Consider the following 21,065-nt stretch of genomic DNA (forward strand, 5'->3'; position numbering starts at 1 on the left):
AAAATTCAGGATTTTCACCTGTCTTTTAGGATGAAAATTATCACTACTCTCTCCCCTCCAGGAAGTCTACATAGCCTTTGCTCCACCTTAAAACTCATCCTTTCTTCTCCTTTTGCTGCTTTTTATGAAGTCTGACACTTTCCATCTTTGTGTTCCCAGACCAGCTCTGCCCTGAGGGAGGGAAGGTGAAGGCTGGGTGTTTAGCTTACATTCAAACTTTGTATTTCCTTTTCTTGTGCGTGAAAAGGGGTCTTGCGATGTTGCCCAGACCTGGTCTGGAACTCCTGGGCTCAAGCAGTCCTCCCACCTCAGCCTCCCAAGCTGAGGACTACAGGCACATCACACCGCACCTGGCTGTATTTTCAAAAACAGTGAGTCAGTGTCTCTAGAATGAATAGGTATCTGCCCAGAAATACTCAAGTTTGAGTGGGGCTTTACACCACAGGCATCCTTCACTTAACAACCCCTAAGTCAACAAACTGAGGTGCAGAGAAGGGATATAAACATTGCTAATAGCAGCCTCCCACCTAAAATTTACACACACAGAGTGGTGGCAAAGCATTGGTCTTCACTGGTCTTTATTGAATGAAGGTTGTCAGGAGCAAGCAGGTGGGATCAAGAGCAGCAAAAGCAGAAATGAGTATAAAAGTATCAAAAAATACAAAGTGCTAGCACTGAGGAGAGTGTGAAGGGTTGGGTTGTGGCCCCGAGGGACCTCTGGGACACAGGATTCAGGACTTGCCACAGCCTCCAAGGGGACCTAGGCCTGGGGGGCCTGTGCAGGACCCTTGGCTGAGGGTGGAAGTGGCTTGAGTGGGGCCCAACCCTGGGCCCTGAAGTACGAGACCAGTTGTGTGGGCACTTCTGCGAGTACAGTCTGTGCCAATGCCTCCCGAGGGGCCTGCCAAGAAAAGGGAAAGGTCAGTGGCCCAGAACAGCTGCCCAAAGTCTGCATTTCATACCCAAGAACCCAACCATACCCCAGACTTAGAGGAAAAGGTGAGCATCCCTTGGGCCTAAATCCTACTCACATCAGGGAAAGGTGAAAGGGTAAACTCTCAGATCAAATTTGTACCCACTTACATTCTGGAACCGGTGGTAGGGTACAAACTGCACAATGTCGCGGGCGGCGGCCTGCCCAGAACGTGTATGCAGGGGTCCACCATCAGCATCCAGCTGCTCCATGGCCTCAAAGTCAGCACCACCCACACCCACAATGATCACTGACATGGGCAGGTTTGAGGCGCGCACCACAGCCTCACGTGTGGCTTCCACATCGGTCACAGCACCATCAGTCAGCAGCAACAGCACGAAGTATTGCTAGGGACAAGCCCATTCATGTCCTGAAGCAGATCCTCCTCCCAAACCCCTGCAAACACCCCAGCCACATATCCCCACACTGATACAGACCAGGCGCAATGGCTCACGCCTGTAATCCCAGCACTTTGGGAGGCCAAGACAGGTAGATCATTTGAGATCAGGAGTTTGCAACCACCCCAGCCAACATGGTGAAACCCGTCTCTATTAAAAATATAAAAATTAGCTGGGCATGGTGGCACATGCCTGTAATCCAAGCTACTAGGAAGGCTGAGGCAGGAGAATCACTTGAACCCACGAGGTGGAGGTTGCAGTGAGCTGAGATCGCATCACTGCACTCCAGCCTGGGTGACAGAGCAAGAGTCTATCTCAAAAAAAAAAAAAAAAAAGTCCTTTGTTCCATAACCCTCAAGGAAGCCCTTGACTGCCACCACTGCCACTGCCGCCTACGACTCTCACCGAGGCAGTCCCCTGATGTGCAGCCTGGGCTGCAAACCTGGCCACGTGGTTGATGATGGGTGCAAAGTTGGTGGGGCCATAGAGGCGAACTTGGGGCAGGGCTTGGCGGTAGGCATCCACAATGCCCTGGATGCCTGCAGAGGAGAGCAAGAAATACCGTGAAGTCCTGGACCTCTCAGGACTACACCAGTCCTGAAATCGCCCCATCCCAGCCCAGGAGATCTGGGAACCTGGGTGCATTTCATTCATTCACCCTTGTAAACCAGGGTACTTGACTCTCTCCTACACATGAGGAAACTAAGGTTCAAAGACAGGAGGGGACTTGCCCTAAATCACAGCTTGAATTAACACCCAGATGAGAGGGATTCTCCTGGACAAATCCAGGAGAGTGTGAGCATCAGATTATAACCTATTTAATAATGATCCATTTGATACAATAAGGATCCCTACTATGGATTAATTACTGTGGGAGAAAGGAAAGCTCCTAATAAATGTAGAAGGAAGAATTACACAATCATTTGACAATCACAGAAATGACTGATTCAGGCAAGGATCATCAATGGATGTTAAAACTAGAAAGTATAGCCAGGCACAGTGGCATATGCCTGTAGTCCCAGCTACTCACGAGGCTGAGGTGGGAGGACTGCTTGAGCCCAGGGGTTCAAGGCCAGCTTAGGCAACATAGTGAGACCCCCATCACTTAAAAAATAAAAAACTAGAGGGGAATGTTGATGTGTATGTGATGGATATTTATATAGTCTTTTTTCGAAATATACTAATTAGAAAGGGGAAAATAGTACTTGTATAATGGAGAAACCTGGTAGATCTGACCTTAACTAAGTGACCAAAGTTAACATGACTGGTAACAGGACAAATCAACATCATGTGCCTCTGAATAAGATGCACTGAGAATACACAGCATCACTTTGGTGGTATTCCTGCCAAAAATGTACAACCTGAATCTAATCCTGAGGATTTATTGGGTAAACTCAAACTGAGGGACATTCTAGAAAATATCTGGCCTATATTGTTTATATCATGAAATGTTAATATCATGAAAGGCAAGAAGTCGTCCATATAAAAAATATATACTAACTGAATGCAATGTGTGATCTGAGATTTTCTTTTGCTGTAAAAGATATTAGGACAACTGGCAAAATCTGAATAAATGCTATAGGTTGGATAATAGTATAGATGTTAATTTCCTGATTTTGAGGATTGGTCTGTGATATGTAAGAAAGAGTCTTTGATTTTAGGAGATACTGAAGTACTCAGAGGTAAAGAGCCAGGTGGATAATGATGGGTACAAAGTTGGTAGGACCATAGAGGCAAACCTGAGGCAGGGCTATTTATTACAGCATTCTCCAACATATGTATACATGCGTATACATACATAAACACATACATTTATTTCCCTTGAAATGTGAATGTATGTATATATGTATACATGTACATACACACACACTCACATATATATACACACACACACACACACTGTATACATGTATGAGAAAAGAGAAAGTAAATGTGGTAAATTGTTATGTTACGGTAACTGGGATAAAGGTGAAGAGCCCCTGTGAACTCAGGCCCTGACCCCTGAGTTCCAAGGAACTGAGCTCCTATGACTATTCTTGCAACTTTTCTCTAAGTCTGAACTTAGTTGAAATACAAAATTAAAATTTTAAAACCCAGATCAGATCAGGTCAGGTCACATTTTCCACTTCAGCTTGTGCCCACCTTGGGGTGCTGGGGAGTAAAAAGGTTTGGCCCGAAACAAAAGGGCTTGGTGGACTCGCCAAACACACCCTGCAAGGAGGTAAACAAGGCTTCCACTGATGCTCAAATAAGTACCCGTTAGGTTCCAGGCAAAGATAATAATGATAATGTAACAGATACCATTTTTCAGAGAACACTTAATAAGCACCAGGCTTACTGCTTTACTTGGAGCCTCTCCTTGAGTAGTCAATTTCATATAATATTTAGTCTTCTTATGAAACCAAAGCACACAGAAATTAAACAATCTGCCCCAAGTCATGTGGCATGATTTTTTCTTTTTTTTTTTTTGAGACAGGGTCTCACTGTGTCACCCAGGCTGGAGTATAGTGGCATGATCATGATCATGGCTCACCACAGCCTCAACCTCCTGGGCTCAGGAGATCTCCCACCTCAGCCTCCTGAGTAGCTAGAACTGCAGGCACCTGCCAACATGCTTGGCTAAGTTTTGTTTTAGTAGAGACAGGGCTTTGGCTGGTCTGGAACTCCTGGGCTCAAGTGATCCAGCCACCTTGGCCTCCCGACTGAGTGCTAGGATTACGGGTGTGAGCCACCACTCCTAGCCTGACATGATGATTTGATTCCACAGGCCTAGCTCTAAAATCCACCCTCTGGGCTGGGCGCAGTGGCTCACGCCTGTAATCCCAGCACTTTGGGAGGCCAAGGCAGGTGAATCACCTGAGGTCAGGAGTTCGAGACCAGCCTGGCCAACATGGTGAAACCCCGTCTCTATTAAACATACAAAAATTAGCCAGGCATGGTGGCATGCGCCTGTAGTCCCAGCTACTTGGGAGGCTGAGGCAGAAGAATTGCTTGAAGCCAGTAGGCAAGTAAGCCAAGATTGCACCACTGCACTCCAGCCTGGGTGACAGAGCAAGACTCCTTCTCAAAAAATAAAAATTAAATAAAATCCACCCTCTGGACAATGAAGGCAGGTATCTGCCCTCACTCTCCCTTTTACTCATGCAGGCTTGCCCCTATGTGTGTGGACTGACCTGCCGCAGGGTGGATGGGGAAACTTACCTGCACAGTAGGGGTTACCAGGGTTGAAATTCAAGGCAAATTCATGCGAGACCTGGAGACAAGAATGAAAACGAGGTTCTTTCCCCATGACCTCTGTGCTGAGAATGAAAAAGGACACTATGGCGTGTGCCAAGATTCCTACAGGAGCTATGGAGTCCTGAGCACTTGCTGTCTACATGCCTGCAGGAATTCATCCCTGCATCTCCTCTTAAAGCTGAGTGCCAGGTAGTAAGTAAATTTACCATATCCCCCAAAATCAGCACCCTGAAACTGAAAACAGGAGTGGCAGAAAGAGAGGGAGCTCACCTGCCAGTCAGGGGGAACCTGGGCCCCAAATCCAAATGCAGGGAACAGCTTGTCTCTGTGGGAGGACAGTGTATTGGGCAAGAGGCAGTGAGGGGACTGTGAGCCCAGAGGCTGAAGCATCTGCAGGGAGCGGGTATAGCCAAGAGAAGCAGGTACTCACGAGTCGTAGTCCTGAACCACGCTGCCCACACTCCACAGTGCCATCAGGTACTCATTGACCCCTGTTGGACTCAGGTAGTGTAGGGAGTCAGGTGAGGAGGGGTCTCCATTGGAGCCAGTGAAGTCCACGCCCACCTGGGAGGAGGTGAGGAAGGGAGCTAAAGACCACCTTGAGCCCCAGACCTATTCTCTTGCCCTTGGTAAGGCAACTTACAGTGAAGTTGATCTGACAGCCTCCCATCACATAGTCCAGAAAGGAATACTCTGTTTCTACCTGCAAATGAAACCAGGGTCATGCCTGGGGTGACAGCAGTTGATGTCATGGAGCTCAGGAATCAAAGCCTTGGTTATATGGGCTTTTGTCTCACCCGGCAAATCTTGACACAAATAGTTCCAGAGTTCTTGTAGCTTTTCTTTTTCTGCTGCTTCTCAGGGTGGATGCATTCAAACTCAGCCTGGTGAGGACAGAAAAATTAGGGTAGGAAATTCTCAGAGCATCAGCCAAGGACTCGAGCTGCCTTCTCCTCCCTCTCTAACCCCGAGCTTCAGCTATCTAGGCCCATTTCCACACCCATGGCAAGACCAGCACTCACCGGGACTGCTTGCAGCTGGGCCAAGCTGGTGTGGAAGGTACCGATGAGATCATGTGACCCGTCACTGTCATAATCGGAGCATCGCACCTGAGGGGAAGGTGTGTGTGGACATAAACGAGTCAGGTGGCAGATGAGAGTAAGTCCCTCCCCAGGTTCTCTTCCCCAGCGCAGTCCACGCAGGAGACAAGCTCCTCACCTCGATGGGTGTGCTGGGGTCCCCACCACAGAAATGCTGAACAGGGACTGAGAAACGCTTCCATGTAGGGTTCAGGTTGTTCTTGATGACCTGAAGGTGGAGGCCAAGGCCTCCAGTGAGTTCTGGCATGGCCCGTGAGGAGCTGCCACACTTCTCTACCCACCTGCAGTTTCTTTCTCCCCAAGTTCCAAACCTTGCTAGTCACAGGCCCCATGAGATTCTCTCCTACCCCAACCCACCCAATCCCAGGGGACTCATACCTCAGATCTGTACACCAGGTGCCATTTCCCATCACGCTGGCGGAAGAACTCCAGAAATGGATCCGATTTTCCCAGGAAGTCCTGCCAATGCGAGACCCCAGTTACAAAACTCAGGAACAAACCACAACTATGCCATCCCTCTGTCCACACCCCCATCCCCCATACACCATCCTTGGCCCCTTAACTCTTGGATTACCAGTGCCTACTTCCAGACACACCTTCTTATCTAGGTTTCTGGCCTCTACCTCCATGGTCACTACACGATTGTCCTTCAACTCCTGAGCTGAGACCTAGGTAGGGGAAGACTACATCACCTCATGAATTCACTGATGTTAAGTCCCTCCCCAACCCTTGCTGGGTTCCTTACCGTGATGGTCCCCTGCCCAGCGGGTTTTCCAGGCTTCAGCATCAAGGGGAGAGTCAGTACCTGGCTGGACACAATCTGGGGCAAAGCGGGGAAGGGAGTTTCAGGATAACAGGCAGGGTTAGGTCCTGCTTGCCGCCTACCTCCAGGCAGGCTAGGTTGTCTCACGACCTGTGTCTGAAGGATCCTAATCCCCAGCCCTACATACCTGTCCTAGGGAACACTCAGCACCCCCTAGGAAGTCATCATCCCCCAGCTCTGGTGTCTTGTTGTCTATGTCATAGATTCCAAAGCGTAGCTTCTGAACTGTCTCAAAGTGGTACTCAAGCTGTAGGGTCTTGGAGAACTCAGGGCTTGAGCAGTTCCGCACTCGTTCAGTCCGGCCAAGCTGTGGGCAGAGGCCAGTAAGCATCACAGTCACAGCCTCCACCCCAAAACACAATATTAGACTCCCTCCACAACCTTAACCTCCATAATCTGCCTCACCTCAGCCCAGCTACCCCCTCCCACATCCTGTAAAAGGACGCAGAGTGGGTCAGACTTGGAGCCGATGTCCTTGTCAATGAGATGGTCACAGGAAATGGACAGCTGAACCAAGGTCACGCAGTGGGCCATCTGAGGGAAAAGAAGCTGGGTCAAGCACCAGGGAGTCACCTTCTCTCCCGTTCCCTGACTGCAGGTCCCAGCTTGGGACCCAGGCAGGACTGAGCATACGTCTACCCCCATGACACCCAAGGAAGAAAAGGCCTTATAGCCTCCAAACTCCTCCACCCCCAGGTGAGCTCACTGGCACAGAAGATGGCGGTTACAACCAACCCTGGTCTGAAGATATTGAAAAGGGGTACTAGCCTCCATCTACAACTGTAACCCCAAACTATCCTCACCCTAAAATTTGTCTTAATCCCAATAGGGCTGTCCAAACCCAGACTCCAATCTTGGTCTTTGCAAAGACCAATAAATCTTTCTGACCCCCTTACTGGTTCCAGGTCAGACCCTAATCCAAGTTCTGATCCTAAAATAACCCCAAATATAACTATGATCCACAAAGTATCTTCTTCCAGTGACTTCTCACTAACCCTGGGGACCTAACTCTTGGGGTGGAGTTATGATCCCCCTACTAATTCTCCTCACCTCTAATGAGTGCTAATGTCCAACTCCTCACTATTTCCACTGCTGCTGCCCAATCTAAGCCATCACTGTTTCTCACCTGGCTTACAGCATTAGCCCCTTCAACTGGTCTCCCTTATTCTATGCCGTCTCCACCTCCATTCCCCCATCTCCACCCCAGCAGGCTATTCTAAATACAGCAGTCAAGCTGATCCTATTAAAACATAAGTGAGGCTGGACACGGTGGCTCATGCCTGTAATCCTGGCACTTTGGGAGGCCAAGGTGGGTAGATCACTTGAGGTCAGGAGTTTGAGACCAGCCTGGCCAACATGGTGAAAGCCCGTCTCTACTAAAAAAAATACAAAAATTAGCCGGGCATGGTGGCGCGTGCCTGTAATCTTGGCTACTCAGGAGGCTGAGGCAGGAGAATTGCTTGAACCCAGGAGGTGGAGGTTGCAGTGAGCCAAGATCATGCCACTGTACTCCAGCCTGGGCAACAAGAACAAGACTCCATCTCAAGAAAAAAAAAAAAGAAAAAAAAAAAAGTGAGGTCTTATCACACCTCTGCCTGAATCCTCTAATACTTCCCATTTACCACTGCACTTAGAAAAAATCCAAACTTGGCCAGATGTGGTGGTTCACGCCTGTAATCCCAGCACTTTGGGAGGCCAAGGTGGCTGGATCACTTGAGGTCAGGAGTTCAAGACCAGCCTGACCAACATGGTGAAACCCCATTTCTACTAAAAATAAAAAAATTAGCTGGTGTGGTGGTGGGAGCCTGTAATTCTAGCACTTTGGGAGGCTGAGGTAGGAGAATCGCTTGAATCTGGGAGGTGGAGGTTGTAGTAAGCCAAGATCGCGCCACTGTACTCCAGCCTGGGCAACAAAGAAAGAAAAGAAAAAATCCAAACTATACCATGGCCTATAATGTCCTGGAAAGTCTAGATTTCTTTAACCTGATCTCCTAATATCATCTCTCTTGCTCACTCCATTTCAGCCACCTTGCTTGTCACTCCTCAAATAAGCCAAGTTTGTTTGCTCCTTCTTTTGTGAGACAGAGTCTCATTCTGTCACCCAGGCTGGAGCGCAGTGGTGAGATCTCAGCTCACCACAACCTCTGCCTCTTGGGTTCAAGCGATCCCTCCCACCTCAGCCTCCCAAGTAGCTCGGACTACAGGTGTGCACCACCATACCCAGCTAATTTTTTTTTTCTTTGTTGAGACAGGGTCTCACTATGTTGTCCAGGCTGCTCTCGAACTCCTCGGATCAAGCAATCCACCCACCTCAGCCTCACAAAGTCCTGGCATGATAGTGTGTGCCACCGCACCCAGCCAGCCAAGTTTGTTTCTACCCCAAACACTTTGCAGTACCTGGAATGTATTCTTTCTCTGCATTATATCCACATGGCTCACTGCTCCCTTTCCCCACAAGTCTTTACTCAAAATAATCTTCCCTGTTTTATATATATACATATATAGGCTCTCCCTTTTAGCCCCTCTAAAATTTCAACCACACTGCCCCTGACATTGCATACCCCTTTTCTGCTTTTTCTCAATGTCTAACATTATATACATTTATTTACTGTTTCCCCTACTAAAATATAAACTCTGTGAGAAAGGAATATTTAGCTGTTCTGTTCATTGCTCTATCCCAAGCACCCAGACAATATGTATTTGCAGAATGAAATCTGAAAGTTCATCTCCAGTCCCAGTTCCCTACCCAGCCAGTTCCAAACTAACTCATGTCTTGCCCCTCTAACCAGGCAGCACCATGCTTCTCTGATTCACCCCCTCCCTCTGCTGGAAACATTTTCTTGCATGGAGCACCATGACAACACCCGGGTATTCCATCCTCCTGCAGTCACCGTAACAATCACCCTCAGACCTCTTGTTATCCCTGTGTCCCCCTTGGCCCATACACCTGAAGACCACTCCACCAGCAGTGCACATGAGGTTAAATCTTTCACTGAGCTTCACCCAGCATTCCAGGTTTCCCAGAGCTATACCCTGAGATGCCTCCAGCCTCAGCCCTCCCCTATACGAATCCTCAGTCAATCGCTCCTCCCTCACAGCCCACAGTACCCCATCTTGGTCTCTCATAGTCTCCATCTGGAATGCTGTTATCAAAGTTGGAATGTGAAGAGTTCAACTTGCTTCACATACTGCCCCTCCACAGCACCCTGGCCCCTGCGTGAACGCTCCCAGTGACAGAAAACCCAGTCTTACAATCCAATCATCAGAAAGTCGAGGTCCATACAAATCCTACCCAAACTGACCTAACTCTGTGGAATTCTTACTTCTACCTGGTAGGTGTTCTTCCCCAGCTCCATGGGAAGGCCTTACCCTATCTCCCTATGAGAACTCATCTGATACGTGGAAGCTGTGAACAGTCCCAGCTGAAATCTGGAGAAACAGCCCCAGTTCTTTTGACTGTTGCCCCTAGAATGTGGCCTGCAGACTCCTGACCATTCTGATCACTCCCTTGGAGGTTCCCCAAGGACAGACCCAGAGCAGAATACATGTTCCCTCAAGGGATCAGGATCACAGCTTCCCCCAAGTCACAACCTGAATTCCATGCATGTCACCTCACATGCTCTCCAAGGCAGTGTTTACACAGTACGGAGACAAATAAAAAAGAATGCTCATTTCACTAATGCTGGGAATAGTGAAAAACCTAAGCCAGCCTAAAGGTCTGTCGACTAAATATGATACATCTGAACAACGGAATGCTGCATAGTGGCTACACAACAAGACAGAACTATATTATATTGGTATCATATGAAAAAATAAAAAATAGGCTGGGCACAGTGACTCACTTCTGTAATCCCAGCACTATGGGAGGCCGAGGTGGGCGGATCACTTGAGGTCAGTTCAATACCAGCATGGCCAACATGGTGAAACCCAGTCTCTACCAAAAATACAAAAATCAGCTGGGTGTGGTGGTGCACACCTGTAGTCCCAGATACTCGGGAGGCTGAGCCAGGAGAATCACTTGAACCTGGGAGTTGGAGGTTGCAGTGAGCTGAGATCACGGCACTGTACACAAGACTCCATCTCAAATAATAATAATAACAACAAGAAGTATATGACCATTTTTTACTTCAATTGTAAACCTCCATTTTAAACTTCAATTGTAGGTGTATCTTTATAATAGATTTGAATACAAACATAAAATAAATAAATACACACACAGAAAAATGGAAGATACACCAAATGTTTTAGGTAGCTCAAAGGAGTGGAGGATGAGAATTTTGTGAACTCCATACTTCTGTATTGTTTCAATATTTTATATTGTTTTGTATTTTTTAAAAGGCCTCATATAAAAACAAAAACAAAACAAAACAAGCAAAATAAATAAAAAGGCCTCATTAGCTTCTCCCCCCAATCCACACCTCAAATCCTCTTTACTGTTCATTCCAAGCCCAAACCCTCCATTTCCAGTTCAACAGCCCCTACCTAACTTCAGGCCTTATTAGAGTCTCTTGCGTCCTGCTTGGTTTCTGTCCTAGCACTGCCCCACCCGGTCATCCCAGATGCCAGCTTTCAGTCTCTATACTAAGTAAAAGCCCTGTATAGCTGCCTTTAGGTTCAGAGTCAAACTCCCTACCAAGGCTACCTTGCTGCACAACTCCAAAGGACATACCTACATAGAACTTGGTAGTCGCGCAATCTGATAACCCTGCATCCCTAGATCAACCTTTAAAGCCCTTCCCTGTTTGCCATCAGCTCTACGTCCTGCCGCTCACTCGCCCACCCAACTAGTCATCCAAAGTTATTTCTGGTTCATCTAACACACATGCCTGACTTTCCTGCCTAGCAAATGTCCTGTCATCCATGGTTCTAATATGACATTATTCCTTTATGAACCCTTGCCCATTTTCCCCAAGAAGGATTTTTTTATCTCTACTCTGGATGACTGCAATGGTTTCCTCATCAGTGTTTCTGCAATCACACAGACATTTCTGGGTTTATTCGTCAAACAGAAACCTGATCATGTCATTTCTCCACTGAAAACTCTGGAATGCCTTTCCAAAACACTTAAGATAAAACCTAAAGTTCTTACCATGGTCTTCAACAAGGCCCTGGAAGACCTGACCCTTGCCTAACTAATCATCTAGCCACCCAACTATCCTCCAGCCAGGTTGGCCTTTCTGATCCACATACACCTAACACCAACCTTATTTACCACCTCAGGACTTTTGCACTCTGTCTCCCTCCTTATACACTCCAGAAAATAAGCTATACAAGATTAGTAACTCTGGCTAGCTCCAGGACCCACAACAGTATCTACGTATCCTACAGTAGATAGTAAGTATTCAGTGACTCACTTAACATTGAAGCCACACCATAATTTTTACTTTTGTCTGTCTGCCCTGTAAACTGTGGGCTCCTTGAACTGGGGTTGGATATTATCTCTGTATCACTAGTATTAGTGCTTAGTATATAGGGTACTAACAACCATTTGCTGAACAAATGGTGAATGTGCTTTTGCTCAAGTCACACTTCAGGCCTTGAACTAATGTGTAACAGTAAATCTCCCTTATCCTGATCTTATACAGTTCAACTTTAAAATTTAAATGCAGGACTCCTACAATTCAATATTAAGTCAATTAAAATGGACAAAAGATTTGATCAGGCACTTCATAAAGGAAAATATGTGAATCAGAAATAAGCAAAGCGATCCACAGCGTTAGTTATCAGGGTAATGAAAAATAAAACCACAATGAGATACTGTTACATACCCACCACAATGGCTAAAAGTATAATAAAAAAGACCACCACCACCAAATGCTGGCAAGGATATGAAACTCTCATATATTGTTAGTGAAAACATTAAATGTACCACTTTGGAAAACAGTCTGGCAGCTTATCAAAAAACCTAACATACACCTAGCCCAGGAGCAATTCCACTCCTAGGTTTTTAGCCAAAAGAAATGGAAACATTATGTCCACAAAGATTTGTATACGAATGTTCACAGCAGCTTTATTCACAATAGCCAAAAACTTGAAACAGCCCAGGTATTCATCAATATGAGAACAAATTGTGATGTTTATAGAAAATATTCAGCAACAAAAAAACTATTAATATCTGTAACATGAATAAAAATGAAGAATAAAGTAAACAGATTCCATTTATGAAGTTTCAGAACAGGCAAAACAAATCTGTGATGTAAATATTCAGAATACTGGTTGTCCTCCCTTCTCCCCCAGGGGAAGGGCAGGTATTAACTGAGCAGAGGCAGAGAGCTCTCAGTGGGAAGGGAAACGTTCTTAGCATTCTAAGAATGTGGGTCACAGGAGTGTGTGCATTTGCCACTTCCATCTAAAGGAACACTGAGTGTACGCATCTGATTGTAAAATTTTACCAAAAAAACCCCCACAAAAACCCAACAACCCATAAACAAATGTTGCACTAAAGTTAAGGCATGCTGAAATGTTTCGAAGTGTACTGATGCATGCAACTTTTTTGAAATGCACCAAAAAATAAAAGGAGTTGTTGAAGAAATGTGATAAAACAAGATTTTAAATTGTAGGATCTGAAACGGTGGATATATGGGTGTAATTTTTTTTCAACTTTGCTACATGTTGAAAATTTTCATAATAAAATGTGGGGGAAATTATTATTATTATTTTTGAGACACAGTCTCGCTCTGTTGCCCAGGCTGGAGTGCAATGGTGCCATCTCGGCTCACTGTAACCTCTGCCTCCCGGGTTCCAGCGATTCTCCCACCACAGCCTCCAGAGTAGCTGGGATTACAGGCACCTGCCATCATACCCGGCTAATTTTCGTATTTTTGTAGAGACAGGGTTTCACCATGTTGGCCAGGCTGGTATTGAACTCCTGACCTGAGGTGATCCACCTGCCTTGGGTTCCCAAAGTGCTGGGATGAGCCACCGCACCCAGCTAGGGAAATTTTTAATTGGAGAACTACAGGTCCTCCCGGTAAGAGGTTGTTGTGAATGACAAAAGCATTAGCAGTGATTATTTGGGGTGGTAAGATTACAAGCAACAACTGGAGCTGCTGTCTTCTCACTCCATGACTTCTCAAATGTACCCAAAAGAGATGCCCTTGGTCTGGGCCAAACACATGTAGTGAGTGGGCTACGATTATCTTCCTGTGTAGGACTCAATTCCTGGTGTACTATTCCTTCCTAATCATTACCATTATACCACTTTTCCTGGACTACATCCTTTTTCAGTTTTTTGAACCCAGAATCAAACCCCAACATACCATTGTGGGCTCATGTGTGCCTCAGCAGCATAAGGGACTGAACTCTCACTGATGTGATGCCCCCTAAGGTGGCCTGGCTTCCATTCTGAAGTCAGAGCTTTCTGTGCAAGCATTTTTGTTCTTCACAGATTTGTCTCCTTTTCTTTCTCATTGGAAATCACAACTCTTTAGAAACAAATCTTTTCCACCTGTAGTTTTCTATCCTTTGAGCAATATTTCCTTGAAATGATCTATAAACCATGGGATTATTAATCTCTTCCAAAACATGTTTCATCTCCTTTGAAATCTACCTCTAAGCCTACATCTGCTTAGAAATCTGTGATTAAAACTGTTCGTGTCACTCTTCTGTCCTACATCTCTTGAACAACTACCTACTTTAAACCAGATTCATTTATTTTTCATATACTGCCATTATAATTAGCCCCATGGGACTTTCAACCTCCTTTTTAGGACCAAAATCTTCCAGAACCATATTAAATATCACATTCGAGTCAATAAAAAAAGTTTAAAATTTTATCATTTATTTTTTTGATATTTGTGCACTCTTTCATCACCAAGCACATCTTGGCTGGATGTCTGTAATAGTCTTAACTAGTTTTACCATTTCCACTCTCAGTCCCCTATCTGTTATGTTGAAGTCATAGACATTCTCTGACTCTAATCCAACAAAATCCCAATTCTTATAATCCTATCAAAATGTATAACTTGCTTATTATGTATTTCTCCTCTTGGACTGTAACTTCAACAAGCAGAGGGACCAGATTAGCCTTGCTTCTGTGCCAATGCCTGGAAAATAGCATGTGTCTATTGATATCTGTTAAATTTATGAATGCTAGGAAAAGAGTAATAACTCAAGGATCCTCAGAAATGACCCAAATCTAGCTCTGACCTGCTGCTGAGACACCAAGAGAGAAGTAGGCTTTCTAGGAACATCGAACACAAAACACCAGTTTATCATCTCTATTATGTCCCCACCCCGCCACCATTCCATTTGGGGCTAGTTGGGTGCTGAGAATGGAACAGCTGAGTCCACAGCTCCAACATTTTTCTGCCTCTGCTTTCTACCACTTGGGAGTCACCCTTTATAGTTTGTTTTCTTCTGTTTACTCCTTCTGCCAACCTCGATGTGCCCTAGCAGGGCACATTCTCTGTCCCTTAAGAAAGGCATACTCATTCCCATTTTTATAACTTAAAATTCACAGTATGTGAGAAATAAAAAGGAACTGAGTGACCATCTAATTCAAGTCCCTCGATCCAAGGCATAGAGGGAAGATGTGGTTTGGCTAAGGCCACGTATATGGTTAAGTGAAATGAAGACTGGAACTCAAATATTCTGATTCCTACCTAATCTCTAACCTTGGACTGTTGTTAAGACTTTTTTCTCTTTGAAAAGCCCCCTTTCTATATTCAATTGCAATCTGATGCAGTGGGCAAGAGTGTGGGTTCTGCAGTGAAATGACCAGGCTCCAAATACTGGCCTTACTCCTTCCTAGCCACAATAATGACATACTACAACACTAAATTGATGTCATATCTATATAACTTGGGCAAAATACTTAATCTCACTAAACTTCAGGTTCCTCAGGTGTAAAGTGGGGGATAGTATCTATTTCTTTAGATTAATATAAATAATGTATGCATGGTGCTTAGTACAGAGTCTGGAACTGCTGTGACCACGTGTTAGCTATTATCATTATCCTTCAAGCCTAGCTTACATATGCTTCCCTTTTCATGATCTTTCCATACTCAACTTCTCACTCTGGGCTACTATATTCAATTCATGCCACATGACTGTATTCTGTCGATGTTTCTCCAGCTTCTTGCCTGTCAACTAAATGATGAAACTCTTCAGAATAAATACTGTTGCAGCTTCTCCTGCCACACAGCACATACCTGAGCACATAATGGGAATTCAAATATTTGAGGGAAGTTTGTGGCAATGTGCTGGCGCAAGCTTGTATGGCTTGCAAGAGCCACCTGTTATATGTTAGGAAATTGTGTAAGTAGGTGGCTTTGGTAAGTTTAAAACTACAGAAATTGGGCAACAGAAAAAGTAACAGCTTCCTTTCCCCTGCCAGCCAGTTTACCAGCATACTACTGTCGATAGGGAATCCCATTCTCTGCTACAAGGGAGTAACTTGCACTTCATTTTCTATGGCTGCCCTTCCCCTGCCTTGGGAGGTTCTAATTTTCCTATTCATAACCTAGAAGATTTTTCCTGGGTCCAGTGGGATCTAATTCAGTGCCAAATGAGCTGAAATTCATTCATCAGTCCCTAACACTTCCCTCTTCCACTTCCAAAGCCCTAACCAGGAAAGGCACCAGCCTGCAATTCCCAATTCCTTATCCACCCCAGGTAATGACCAGAAGTTGCACAGAGGCTGCAAGAACATGGTATAGAGGGCTGAAGGTCTGGGTGGCAGGGTCACTCCTTTAATAAACCAGTGTCATGCTCACACTCCTGTTGCCTACCTTGGCATGCTGGATCAATCAGCTCACAGATGCAGGATCAAGTCTTGAAAGCCAATCAGAAAATCCTCCATAGGCTTACAAAGGACCACCCATTGAACATGTTTTCCCATAAGATTGAAAAGACAAACTATACCGACCACCACCACTCTTCTTTTCCTTTCTGGCCTCATCAAAGGACACGGAGAAGGTAGACAAATTTTCTTATCCCCACTTCTCTAACTTGGGGATTCTCCAAATTTACAACAGCAGCTCTAAGGATATTCCTCATAGGTCACAAACTGAACCAAAATATGAAAATCCTTTCTATAAAACTACACGTTCCTTATTCATACATATGACTAAGGGCTACTGAATGGTGCTTATAAAGTGAAATTTTCAACAATAAATTTGGTTTAGATCCATGTAGTACTAAGGAGTCAGGCTGACACAGTATTTGGCAACACTACAAAGCTTAAGATGTGCACACAAAAACTAAAAGGTGGGAAAATATGAAAAAGAAAATGGCCACAAGGCTTCCCACTTTGCTCTACTGGGTGATGGTCAAAAACAAAAAACCGGAAGCCACTAATCTGACTCCAACATCCCCAAAGGCTTATCCAAAGTTGAACAAATCTAACCACTGTACAATTAACTCTTAAAAAATAACTTGAGGACAAAACTGGATATGGAGAACGAAGCAAACTGAGGAGGAATACATAGTCTTCAAAAGCAGGATGGGGGAGGTGAGGACAATCTGGCTGCGCCACCTGTCACCCCATTAATCACCCCAGTTGATGTGGCTGAGCTGCCTGGCTAGGTGGGTGTCCCCTGCCTCTCTCACTGCTTCACATGCATCCCTCCTGAAGCTGCATGCTCCATCAAAAAGGACAACCATCCCTGAGACAGGAGGACTGGTCCTCGGTCAAGGATATACGAGTAGCTGTGCTCCCCTGCTAGAACCTGCAAACAGGCTCTCAAGAGTAGGATAGGACTGTAGTGGAGTGGGTGTTTTTCTCTGCCCAGAGACTCTGAACACACTAACACAAAGTCTTCATATGAGTACTTCAAAATAAGTTCAGGCTGGGTGCACTGGCTCACACCTGTAATCCCAGCACTTTGGGAGGCAGGATCACCTGAGGTCAGGAGTTCAAGACCAGCCCGGCCAACATCGTGAAACCCTGTCTCTACTAAAAATACAAAAATTAGCCAGGTGTGGTGGTGCACACCTGTAATCCCAGTTACTTGGCAGGCTGAGGCAGGAGAATTGCTTGAACTCGGGAGGCGGAGCTGAAATCACACCACTGCATTGCCGCCTAAGCAACAAAGTGAGACTCTGTCACGAAAACAAAATACAAACAAAAAAACAACAAAGTAAGTTCAGGTCTGCCTCTGCAATCATAAGCCTGACTGTGGAGGCCAAGACGCCTCACCAATAGGCAAGGGCCCTCCACACTATAGTAGGAGTTGGCAAACTGAAAAGGCACTGGATCAGGGCAGAGCTCCTTCCCTAGCAGCTCAGAATCCATGACAAAAGACTGCTGCCAGTGGCCTCCCACTTTCCCTAAAAGTCAGGGAGGGGATGGGGATGCCTGTGGAGTCATACAGGCATCCATGATTAAAACATCTTTGTTTTCCCCTATTATTTTTCTTTGTCTGGATTACCCCACCTATAAAGTAGGGATAATAATGTTAACTTTACAAGGTTGTGAGGATTACATGAGGATAGTCATGGAAAGTATCCCCTGGCTGGCACAGAGTAAGTACCCAGTGTCAACTGTCCCTTTCGGTGCTCACAAACAGGGAAGTACACCTTTGGGTCCTTCTGCAGTATCATTAACTCCTTCTCGGTTCATGGGACCAAGGAGGAGTGGATCCAGGAGGAATGCCACTGGTCCACCTGCTCCAGGATATAACTAGCAGGACAGGGACAGCCCCCAAAGGAGAGATGATGACTCTTCCCCTTTGAATTTCTCAAGCCACAGTGTGGAATCACTGCCACACTAGGGAAACCAGGAGAGCAGTACCCAGATCAAAATTTGGAGCTCCATTCCTGGTCACTTTAGTTTAAGGTCCAAACTCAGTACAGATTTCCAGAAATCGAATGGCTAGGTTCATACAATCACAGAAGCTTAAAACCAGACACAAGCTTATCTAATTTAATCCCATATTGTAAAAGAAACATTGAGGCCAGAGGGAAATAATGTCCTAAGTCACATAACTGATGGAACCACGAATCAATTCTGAGAATGTTATTTCTATATCCAACCATTTTAGCAACAGTTCACATTTTGTAATTCACCCCAATCTGAAATCTACCCTGCCACTAAAAGAGCAGTGAGACTCATATGGTCTCCCCTCATGATCTATGCTAACATTAGCCTTGCACAAAGATGGAATATAATTCTCCCTACTTGTCTGACTGCTGGGGCAGGAAGGTAGGAAATCCTGGACTCCACATTTACAGGACTTGATCAAAGGAATAAATTTTAAGTAGCAAGCATGCATAGTGCAAACAAAGTAGAACTCACCTCTAAAAAATGTGATCTGTATCAAAATTTTCAAAGGACATCTATAGGGTAGTCAATTCTGCCCCCATCCCTCCCGGCTGAAATCTACATTCTTTTAATGCCTATCACCGGTGGGGTGCCTGCGACAACAGTATTATATCGCCTTCCTGATGATCTCCAGGACTGAGGCATCACCAAATACCTGTGCATCTACGTGTGCACAGAAGAAGTGTGTATCTCCTACAGCACAAAAGGAGATGAGCAAATGAACAACAGCAGACCAGAGCTCTTGGAAAAGAAACCTATTTTTCATAATGCAAGCCCCTTACTTCTCACTGGAATAAATTCATTTGGGACATTGGGGAAGAGTTTATGATGGGTCTTCAGAATTTACATGTTAGAGAAGGCGAGAAAGCAAAGGAATATTTCAACAGGAAACTAAGCTACAACAAAGACTAGTTTACACTTGTTCCTGTCTAACCATGACTTAGCAAATGGCCAGAAAAGCCTCTACCTGATTCCCGTGGTATAGGAATGTACCTAGTTTAAGCACAACCGAGCACTTAGTTGTGACTTAAAACCCTCAACTGTTGAAGAACAGGAATCTTATTTTGCTTTTCCACCAAAGTGTAAGTGCTGGGTGCACAACACTGCAAAAATCTGTTAGTATGAGATACAGCTATGGCTAAGTTGTACATTCATGTGAAGTTGTCTTAAAAGCTTGAAGGTGACAGGTGTTTCCAATTCCAATCTGTCAATTCAATGGTCATAGAAGTAAAGCAGCATATCTACATCAGTAATCAGTAGTTGCATTAACGTCCATCGCTTCAGTCAGTTACAGAACAGGGACCCTACTGGTCCCACAGGCCAAACCATAGAAGGGAGTTATGTATAAAGGCTGTGCTACTCTCCAGCCCCCACTGCAATCTAATGTGTGGAGTATAGTGGAGTATAGCATTAACAACTTCCAAGTGGGATCAAAGAAAAATCAAGGCAATCAGAGGCAACAGCACTGGTACCAGTTGGTGTGATTTAAAACCTTTTAAGAAACTGAGGCCAGGCATAGTGGCTCACACCTGTAATCCCAGCACTTTAAGAGGCCAAGGCGGAAGCATCCATCGCTTGAGCCCTGGAGCTCAAGACCAGCCTAAGCCACATAGTGAAACTACCCCTCCACTCCACTACCACCCCTCCCCCCGCATTTACTTGTCTCTACAAAAAAAATTAAAAAAAAAAAAAAAAAATTAGCTACTTAGGAGGCTGAAGCAGGATTGCTTGAAACCAGGAAGTCAAGGTTGCAGGGAGCTGATTGTACCACTGCACTCCAGCCTGGGCGGCAGAGTAAGACCATCTCAAAACAAAACAAAACAAAACAAAACAAAAAACAACAACAAAAAGAAACTAAACTCCTTAAATCATTTCCACTGTGTGACTTGTGGTAGCACAATGTGGTTATCATTTGATATGAAGCACAAACTCTAAGTGACAAGGCTTTTTTTTTTTGAGACAGGGTCTCACTATGTTACTTGGGCTAGCCTCAATTCCTGGGCTCAAGCAATCCTCCCACCTCAGCCTTCCAAAGTGCTGGGATTACAGGTGTGACCCACCACGTCCAGCCTGACAAGTCTTTTCCACTAATCAAAAGCTATGAGTGAACTATTCCCACCCATTAGGAGGCTGGGGCTAGAGACAGCAGTGAAGGGGCTTCAGTCTAAGAGTTTTCAGTCCTGGTTACGAGCAGATTTACTATATAAGCAAGCAAAGGGAGGAAATGAACAGCAGCAGAATGGAGGGAATGAACCATCAAGTAGCCCATTTGAATACAGTACAGCTCATTCCTAAAAAGAGTTAAATTCACTCAACACCTTTGACTGTTCATACTGAATTATGTTCTCTTGCTGGTCATTGCTCCATAACCAAATAGTCATCTTCTCCTATTATGAAATGGCAAATCATCAATTAAGAAAAATGACTTGAAACTAGTAGTTACTAAGATCAAAATTCAGATGCCTGGAACAAATGGGGAGCCAATTCCAATGTTCAGCTGTGCCATTTACCACTTCTCTATGATATTTGCCGAGTCTCTATGCCCTAACCTTCAACATTTTCTTTTAATTAAAAAAAATACAGAGCGCTTCACAAATTGCATGTCATCCTTGCGCAGGGGCCATGCTAATCTTCTCTGTTTCATTCCAGGTTTTAGTATGTGCTGCTGAAGGAAGCACACCTTAAACATTTTCACTGGAAAGAGGTCCGTGGGGCTATTGACAGAATTCAAGGGATGTGGTTGACTTTTCCCAGCACTCTTTCCTGGCCC

The 21,065-nt window shown here is 45.1% G+C and overlaps 1 protein-coding gene and 1 non-coding gene across 14 annotated transcripts in view; both read right to left on the reverse strand.

Moving 5' to 3' along the window:
• Window positions 1–561: 561 nt before the first annotated feature.
• CPNE1 (copine 1) overlaps window positions 562–21,065 on the reverse strand; it is a 38,211-nt gene continuing 17,707 nt past the window's right edge. For 11 of the 13 annotated variants that reach the window (XM_009216211.1, XM_021944135.1, XM_009216210.2 and 8 more), the window contains 15 exons: window positions 6,937–7,065; window positions 6,659–6,838; window positions 6,454–6,528; window positions 6,305–6,376; window positions 6,087–6,167; window positions 5,827–5,916; window positions 5,631–5,717; window positions 5,406–5,492; window positions 5,252–5,311; window positions 5,039–5,172; window positions 4,879–4,933; window positions 4,573–4,624; window positions 1,777–1,910; window positions 1,084–1,320; window positions 562–901 (listed from right to left, as the gene is read on the reverse strand). In XM_009216211.1, the coding sequence (XP_009214475.1) occupies window positions 761–901; window positions 1,084–1,320; window positions 1,777–1,910; window positions 4,573–4,624; window positions 4,879–4,933; window positions 5,039–5,172; window positions 5,252–5,311; window positions 5,406–5,492; window positions 5,631–5,717; window positions 5,827–5,916; window positions 6,087–6,167; window positions 6,305–6,376; window positions 6,454–6,528; window positions 6,659–6,838; window positions 6,937–7,065 (1,614 nt within the window). In that variant the 3' untranslated portion in view covers window positions 562–760. Of the gene's footprint in view, window positions 902–1,083; window positions 1,321–1,776; window positions 1,911–4,572; window positions 4,625–4,878; window positions 4,934–5,038; window positions 5,173–5,251; window positions 5,312–5,405; window positions 5,493–5,630; window positions 5,718–5,826; window positions 5,917–6,086; window positions 6,168–6,304; window positions 6,377–6,453; window positions 6,529–6,658; window positions 6,839–6,936; window positions 7,066–21,065 lie in introns of those variants that run through there. The other 2 variants (NM_001169012.1, XR_002524583.1) reach the window with 2 other exon arrangements.
• LOC116270944 lies at window positions 20,869–20,971 on the reverse strand. Its single transcript, XR_004179239.1, has one exon. It is a non-coding gene; the product is annotated as a U6 spliceosomal RNA (small nuclear RNA).

This window comes from Papio anubis, chromosome 16 (genome assembly GCF_008728515.1).
Source record: "Papio anubis isolate 15944 chromosome 16, Panubis1.0, whole genome shotgun sequence".
Classification (NCBI taxonomy): Eukaryota; Metazoa; Chordata; class Mammalia; order Primates; family Cercopithecidae; genus Papio; species Papio anubis.